The sequence below is a fragment of the Antennarius striatus genome, chromosome 1 (assembly GCF_040054535.1).
Source record: "Antennarius striatus isolate MH-2024 chromosome 1, ASM4005453v1, whole genome shotgun sequence".
NCBI lineage: Eukaryota > Metazoa > Chordata > Actinopteri > Lophiiformes > Antennariidae > Antennarius > Antennarius striatus.
The window spans coordinates 31,088,446-31,097,230 of record NC_090776.1 but is presented as its reverse complement, the minus strand read 5'-3'; the positions used below and the strand labels follow the sequence as shown (position 1 = coordinate 31,097,230).

Genomic DNA, 8,785 nt, shown 5'->3' with positions numbered 1-8,785 from the left:
AACTCCAATCATGAACTAGTGTTTTTAGTTACACCATTTTTAGGTATGGGTTCAAATTTTTTTTCTCATTTTGAATTTGTTTCTTTCAGCACAAAATCTAATTCTTTGTAAACAGAATGAACTCCTTTAAGGACAGAGGAGAATGATGGGAAGGAACTGAGGAAATGAAAAACTAGATGAATGTGATTATTTAAAAAAATTAATTTCATATCATATTTCTCATCCAGACCAGATAAAGAAAACGTTTTTGTCTAATCACGTCTAACCCATTTGATTGCGCCTCTGGCGCCCCTAGCGTCTCCCAGGAGCACACGCAGCTCCACAGCAGACATGTTCCACGATGATCCTAAATCCTCCTCTCCCACAATCACGCAACTGAAATTTCTCCCCAGTCGCTCAGAGTTTCCACACCCGCCGGTCACACCGCCGCGGCGCCTGACCGCCGGACACGGACCGAACCGCTGCCAGTCGAAGCCCTTCCTCCTCCAGGGCTGCCCGACACGGCGTTTGATTGGATTAGAGCCGCCTAGCCTTTGCCCTCTCACCCCGCTGATGTTGCCTGGCTGCTTCCTGCTCTCTCCGCTCCCCCTCACCGACTGACGAAGCTTGCCGAAGCCGCACGGCGAAGCGCCAAACGCGGACGCAGCCGACTGGGACGAGTCGCGACAAAGAGAGCAGACCGTAGCTGAACCGAGACGGGCGGAAGAGACGCGGCAGCTATGCGGAGGAAATCCAGGATCATGCTGTGCTTCGCGGTGCTCTGGGTGCTGGGGATAGCCTACTACTTCTACTCGGGGACAGCGTTGAGTCGAAAGGTAGGCTTTCAGTCCTCCGTTGCTTTTTTCTGGCTACGTGGGTCTTCTCGGTGTCTGCGGGTTTTCCTTTGGGACAAAGCGGAGATGGGGCGCTGTGATGGGGCGCTGACGAGCCTCTTGTCGGGGTCTCCGTGTCGGCGCTGCATCGATGCTTTGAGGAATGTGGTAAAGGGCCTGCTAGTGTCCGTGGGCAGGCAGGAGATGAGCGTGGAAAGGGGGCAGCGGGGCAGCGGGTCTGACCGGCTGGGTGGGCATTACCTCCTGCGGTGCCGGTGATTGCCTTTCCGTGGCAGTGGGAGCCGAAGCACGTCCACGCCGGTGAGCGTGTTACCGACTTTAACGTCACAGCGGTGGGTAATGTGAGCGGAAGAAGAGGGTTGTTACCGATGTGAGGTGGCTGGCCCGCTTCAGGGCCGGGTGGTGGTGGTGGTGGGGGCGGGAGGACAGTCAGCCTGTGGAGCACGTCAGCACAAGCTGCTGCTCCGGGGCCAGCAGAGTTCAGGCTGGTCCAAGGGCTGGGGCAACAGAGGAACAGTTAGGACAGCACTGGGGCAACAGAGGAACAGTTAGGACAGCACTGGGGCAACACTTGGGCAACAGAGGAACAGTTAGGACAGCACTGGGGCAACAGAGGAACAGTTAGGACAGCACTGGGGCAAAAGTGGGACAGTTGTGACAGCACTGGGGCAACAGAGGAACAGTTAGGACAGCACTGGGGCAACAGAGGAACAGTTAGGACAGCACTGGGGCAACACTGGGGCAACAGAGGAACAGTTAGGACAGCACTGGGGCAACACTGGGGCAACAGAGGAACAGTTAGGACACCACTGGGGCAAAAGTGGGACAGTTGTGACAGCACTGGGGCAACACTGGGGCAACAAAGGAACAGTTAGGACTGCACTGGGGCAACAGAGGAACAGTTAGGACTGCACTGGGGCAACAGAGGAACAGTTAGGACAGCACTGGGGTAACAGAGGAACAGTTAGGACAGCACTGGGGCAACAGAGGAACAGTTAGGACAGCACTGGGGCAACAGAGGAACAGTTAGGACAGCACTGGGGCAAAAGTGGGACAGTTGTGACAGCACTGGGGCAACAGAGGAACAGTTAGGACAGCACTGGGGCAACAGAGGAACAGTTGGGACAGCACTGGGGCAACAGAGGAACTTTTGGGACAGCACTGGGGCAACAGAGGAACAGTTGGGACAGCACTGGGGCAACAGTGGGACAGTTGAGACAGTACTGGGGCAACACTGGGGCAACAGAGGAACAGTTAGGACACCACTGGGGCAAAAGTGGGACAGTTGTGACAGCACTGGGGCAACACTGGGGCAACAAAGGAACAGTTAGGACTGCACTGGGGCAACAGAGGAACAGTTAGGACTGCACTGGGGCAACAGAGGAACAGTTAGGACAGCACTGGGGTAACAGAGGAACAGTTAGGACAGCACTGGGGCAACAGAGGAACAGTTAGGACAGCACTGGGGCAACAGAGGAACAGTTAGGACAGCACTGGGGCAAAAGTGGGACAGTTGTGACAGCACTGGGGCAACAGAGGAACAGTTAGGACAGCACTGGGGCAACAGAGGAACAGTTGGGACAGCACTGGGGCAACAGAGGAACTTTATGGACAGCACTGGGGCAACAGAGGAACAGTTGGGACAGCACTGGGGCAACAGTGGGACAGTTGAGACAGTACTGGGGCAACAGTGGGACAGTTGAGACAGCACTGGGGCAACAGTGGGACAGGTGGGACAGTACTGGGGCAACAGTGGGACAGTTGGGACAGCACTGGGGCAACAGACTTTTTGGATGAAGCCATTTGAAGGGCAGCCGGAAACATTTCTCGACGTAATCACGTCCACATTGGTTCCTGCTGTGATAAAACATTTTTATTCTCTAAAATAAGTGTTGGTTTAATCTGGGAGATTAAAAGACTAAATTATGTTCAGTTTTTTGAAACTGTTACAGCTGCACATAAATCAGTACCTGGGACCCAGTCCCCATTATTCTAATCACATTGATTAGTTGTTTTAGCTCCTGCTGTTTATGTGGAATGTATACAATACGATTTACTTCATCATACTATTGTGCTCACTCTAGAGGTTTTTGTGGTATACGATTTATTTACGATTAATCTTACCATCTGCTTTTAACATTTCTTAAATAATATTAGTTGTCAGCAGGGTTATTTCTAAATACCATTTCAGTCTATATCCTCCATAAATCCATGTAATCAGTGAGAATTTTACATCTGACAAATTTGAAAATCCCTTTGCTTTATCAGTTACCTTGTTTTAAAATGAAAACATCCATTTTAATATTTAAGACTTCTTTTTAATTCCATCATTTTGCTATACCAAATTTGAAACTTTGATGCATAGCTTGATGAATCCTGTAACTTTGCAAGGATGCGGATGTAATGGTGTTTAGAGCCGGAGTGCTCACTTTTACTCTCCACAACTTTTGTGTGAGCTAAAGCTATGTTGCTCTGACATGGAGGAATGGGAGAATGTCATTCTGTATTATCAATCCAAGTTGCAGCTCTTTTCATAATACTTCGCAGAACTTACTCAATATAGCCATAGCTGGTTAAATTGTGTGTATGGAGGCAGGGATTCCATTCATGATATACCAGGTCTGTACATGCAGTAGTATGTCATTCGTGGAAGCTAAGGAAAATATCCTTCAGGTGTTTCGTGTGTATAAACCATCAAACTGTGTTTATGTATGATAATATGCTGTGCGTGGTTGGCGTGCCCAGTATGCTGCCTTTATTACCCCTCTGGAGTGTGTGTATTAGTGCGTGTGAACATCTGTGTGTATTACACCTGTCTCTTGTGCTATCTGCCTCTCTGTTTGCCTTGTGCCAGTCAACCAGATCAACTGTCTTTTCCATTAGACTGATAGTACACTGTGTAAGTGTATATCTGTACAGATTTGAAGTCATCGAGGGGTCAAAGTGAAACTCCCGTGACAAACAACTTTCTGTGGAGTGTGATCGCAGACAGATTAATACGGGAGCTGGATTATTTGCCACACCTGCTATCTTTCCAGTGATGACTTAGTTCAAACTAAGATGCTGTGGCAGATTTGAAAGCTGTCTCAACAGGGAGATGGTATCCCTCCTCATATCCATGGGGGGTATTAAATAAGACATACTGGCCTATTTAGAATTTCATAGCAACACTAATGACGGGTTGAGTACTTAATTGGTAGACCCAAAAGCTGTTGAGTCGATCCACTGGATGTTAAGAAAGTTCTTCAGTCCTGAAGAAGTCTCTTGGATGAGAGACGAAACGTCTTCAGAACTTTCTTAACGTCCAGTGGATCGACTCAACAGCTTTTGGATAACCATGACCTGGATGACTGAGAACCTACAGACATCTTAATTGGTAGACATTGTTAAAGCTGTTGCTGTTGAAGCTGTCTCGTCAAAGGAGGATTAAAAGTTGTTGTCTAATACTTGTAATATTACTTGGAGTAAAGTTTAAGTAATGAAAACTGTTGAAGCTATGGAAGCAGTACCACAAATACATTGTAGTGTGTGTTGTGTGTGTATGTGTGTGTGTGTGTGTGTGTGTGTGTGTGTGTCTGTGTGTGTGTTTGTGTGTGTGCCTTATTATATTAAGAAATGAGGCGAGATGCTTCATGTTAACTCGTGGAGCTGTGGCAGTAGCTCCATTGTGTGTGTGTGTGTTTGTGTGTACAGTGGCTTGCAAAAGTATTCAGCCCCCTTGAACTTTTCTACATTTTGTCACATTACGACCAAAAACAGAAATATATTTTATTGGAATTTTATGTGAAAGACCAACACAAAGTGGCACACAATTGTGAAGTAGAAAGAAAATTATACATGATTAAAAAAAAATTACAAATAAAAAAATGAAGAAACGGTTTGCAAAAGTATTCAGGCCCCCGAGTCAATACTTTGTGGAACCGCCTTTTGCTGCAATTACAGCAGCAAGTTTTTTGGGGTATGTCCCTACCAGCTTTGCACATCGAGAGGCTGAAATTTGTGCCCATTCTTCCTTGCAAAACAGCTCAAGCTCAGTCAGATTAGATGGAAAGCGTTTGTGAACGGCAGTTTTCAGATCTTGCCACAGATTCTCGATTGGATTTAGGTCAGGACTTTGACTGGGCCATTCTAACACATGAATATGTTTTGTTTTAAACCATTCCATTGTAGCCCTGGCTTTATGTTTAGGGTCGTTGTCCTGCTGGAACATGAACCTCCGCCCCGGCCTCAAGACTTTTGCAGACTCCAACAGGTTTTCTTCCAAGATTGCCCTGTATTTGGCTCCATCGATCTTCCAGTCAACTCTGACCATCTTCCCTGTCCTTGCTGAAGAGAAGCCCCCCCCCCCCCCAGAGCATGATGCTGCCACCACCATGTTTGACAGTGGGGATGGTGTGTTTAGATTTATGTGCAGTGTTAGTTTTCCGCCACACATAGCGATTTGCATTGAGGCCAAAAAGTTCAATTTTGGTCTCTTCTGACCAGAGCACCTTCCTCCACATGTTTGCTCTGTCTCCCATATGGCTTCTGGCAAACTAAACTGGACTTCTTATGGTTTTCTTTTAGCAACTCTTCCATAAAGGCCAGATTTGAGCAGCGCACGACTAATAGTTGTCCTGTGGACAGATCCCCCACATGAGCTGTGGATCTCTGCAGTTGCGGTTCTCCTTTTTTTGTGTCATTGCTGCAACGGTCCAAAGTAATGCAATGAAAATGCTCTACCTATCCTCAAATTAATTCAAGGACCAACAATTTTGTGACACTTTAGTGGGTTTGAATGTGACCCAATCATATTATTGCACTTCTCATCATTATAATGTAATGTGATGTTTCTTGGTGTTTCCCTACAGTTTATTAACTTTTTTTCTCTAGGCTACAGATAGGTGAAATGGAAAAGCTGTGAATTTAATTATGTAACAGTCGTGAAAGATTTCACAGTATTTAAATTGTCATTGGGAGTGTTCAAAGTGTGATTCACAAGTACGCACAGTTATGCATTCATTACTTAAAGATAATTGTGACTTGCAGACGTCTGAAGAGTTTTCAATGCTGAAAAGAAAATCTGACACTTTCAAATCAACAAATTTTTGAAAAAAATAGTGACACACACACAGACATATACAGTGATACCTCTGTACTCGACCATAATCCGTTCTGAGGTGGTGGTTGAGCACCGATTTGTTCGACCACCAAAACCAATTTTCCCATAAGAAATAATGGAAAGTATTTTAATCCGTTATTACCATTTAGAAAAATACCTACAATATTATAAGAACGTGTATCTAAACAACAATGAATACGTAAATGTGCACAAGCAGTACATGATAAAGATAAAGCATTATAAACCATTTTGTATAATTTACTTTACGTTTTAGAGAGTGGTTGATGGCACTAGCGTCATCATGGAAGGGGAATCCCTTCCATGATGACGCTAGGTAACGCGCCTCCAGGGCTTTTCTCCCTTCTCTCTCTCTTCCGTGGAGGTGAATCTGGCTGGGCAGTAGCCTTCCTCTTTTCTTTAAGAAGGAACCTGTCCATTGTCAGTTGCTTCTGCTTCAAGATAGTGGAAATGGTTGACTTTGCCATTTCGTACTGCGACGCGAGGTCGGACACTCGTACACCACTTTCATATTTTGCTATAATTTCCGTACGTCTTTGCGTACGTAATTTGCGTACGTGTTACTCCGCTGGCGGTCTGAGTCGAACTGACGCTTACCCGCTGGCCGAGGAGCGCAGCCGAGGAGCGCGTTCGGGTCGACTCGGCTAGTCGAGTACCGAAAATCTGTTCGGGGTCCGATACATTTTGTACTCGAATTTTTTGGTCGAGCACCGATTTGGTCGAGTATAGAGGCGGTCGAGTACAGAGGTATCACTGTATAGTATTTTCCAGACTATAAGGCGCACCTAAAATCCTAAAATTTTCTCATAAACCCGCAGTGTGCATTATAATCCAGTGCGTCTTATATATGGATTAATATTAATATTGGTTAAAAACATTATCGCTGAAAAAAAGCCGGCACTCTGGCCGCCAGTCATGCCGCACTCCGCCACCAGAGGCGCCCCCTCACAAGGCACTCGGGCCCACGCCCCCTAACAACGGTAGTCAAGGGGCGTCACCGAAGTCCCGGCTCTGACTGAGCTGCTCTCAGACGGTAGAGCAGACTGTAGGAGCACCGGTGGTTACGTAGGAAAACATGAGGAACTTTCAACAATTCTATGAATAAAGTCTGACTGACTGACTGATCTCAGTATTTCTAACTATTTGGCGTCAGAAATAACCCACTTTAAACTGAATTGGTCTAAAAACCCCATTGTGCTGTCATCTGGAATCTAGTGACGGTCCATTCTATTAGTCTGTGGAAACACACGGAGAAACTGGACTAAAGGTGAATAAAGACCCTCAAAGATGAACTTACAGCCTTTTCTGAAATACCAAGAGCAGAGTCACTGCTAGACAAAGGTGTCAGGTGTGCTGCATTGATTTACAAATGTAGTTGATAGCTCTGGGGGGGCGGGGGGACATTCAGGTTGTGTATTCTGTCTGCAGCGACGTGCGGTGAGATTCACGGCGGTGAGACACCGACGTTAAAGTCAGTTCTAGGAGTAAAACAGCGTCACGTTTGACAGTAAATTATCAGCCTGACATTAAAAACTAGTTAAAAATTGTTTAGGACACACAGCAGCAAATAGCTGCACCTCAGCTCCGACTGGACTACCGATCGATCGAAACAATATTTAATTAATAAACGAAGACGAACGTCGGAGCTTAAATATCTGCTTCGAACTTCAGATCAGGAAATAATCCGCTCTGTTCGCACTGACTGCACTCGTAATGAATTTAAACTGTTTTAATGTCAGGTTTTTAATATGCGTGTTGACTTCTTTCTAAGATGGCAAAGTGATCAAGTGATCAACTTTCCTTGATGAGGCTCAGAATGGCTCATTGACATAACAATAGGGGCCATTCAGAGGTAGTCAGGAAGTCATGAATGCAATCAGGACTGTCTGAGCAGCGCTGCTCTACCTAGTGGACAGATTGCGCAACTACAGCCGCTGCAGTTTATCAAATACATTTTATTTATTTTTTTATTGTGCGCGCCTTATAATGCGGTACGCCTTATATATGGAATAAATTATAAAACAAATCATTAAGGGTGCGCCCTATAGTCCAGTGCGCTTTATAGTGCAGAAAATACTGTGTGTGTGTGTGTGTGTGCGTGTGTATATATATACAGTATAAGGCAGATTCAACAGTCCCTCAATCTTACTATTGTGGATAGTACCTGCAGCTAGCTATGCACCTCATGAACCTGTGTGTCATTGTGTCGTCACTGCTTGGGAGGTCTGTTGTAAATACAGTGACAAGCAGCTCTGTGCCAGTGCTCACACTATCATGACGGCTAATGCCCTTTTTGGTCTCAGCCAGAGGAATCAGTTCAACTTGAGCCTCCAGCTTTGCCATACACCCGTAACACTCTGGCTTTTAAGATACAACAAATTGAAAAAACAAGTCAAGCAAACCCTTTTTTACGACTGCCACTCTTATTAATTTAAAGACATTGCTGTACACAGTAGCAGTGCCTTTATATTATCACAGTTTTGTTTGTAAAAAAACAAGTTTTCTGACAAGCCTTTTTTTATCCAGACATTAAACAAGAACTGAAATGTTATTCTGCCTTTAGAGGTCAAAAGCAAACATTTGAACAAATAGAGCTGCACCATTATCAAAGTTTATCGTTCATTTTTAGTGTACACATTAATGTAGAGGATTTTTGAAGGTATCTCAGGTTTGGTGACCTCAAGCACACAAACTTTAAAGAGAGAGGAGGCGAGACATGCCTGACATTTAGTTTCCCACCACTATCTGCAGTCTCATTTTAATGGTTCGAAGGCTAAATTAATTCAATCATGCATTTATAAATTTGTGGAATACACAGATATGGAAATATATT

The 8,785-nt window shown here is 45.3% G+C and overlaps 1 protein-coding gene across 1 annotated transcript in view; it reads left to right on the top strand.

Annotated features, from left to right (window-relative positions):
• The first annotated feature begins 344 nt into the window (after positions 1 to 344).
• The window catches only part of galnt2 (UDP-N-acetyl-alpha-D-galactosamine:polypeptide N-acetylgalactosaminyltransferase 2), a 53,947-nt gene continuing 45,506 nt past the window's right edge, over positions 345 to 8,785 (top strand). Inside the window, exon 1 of the mRNA XM_068320830.1 lies at positions 345 to 815. Coding sequence (XP_068176931.1) covers positions 720 to 815 — 96 coding nt within the window. The 5' untranslated portion in view covers positions 345 to 719. The remainder of the gene's footprint in view (positions 816 to 8,785) is intronic.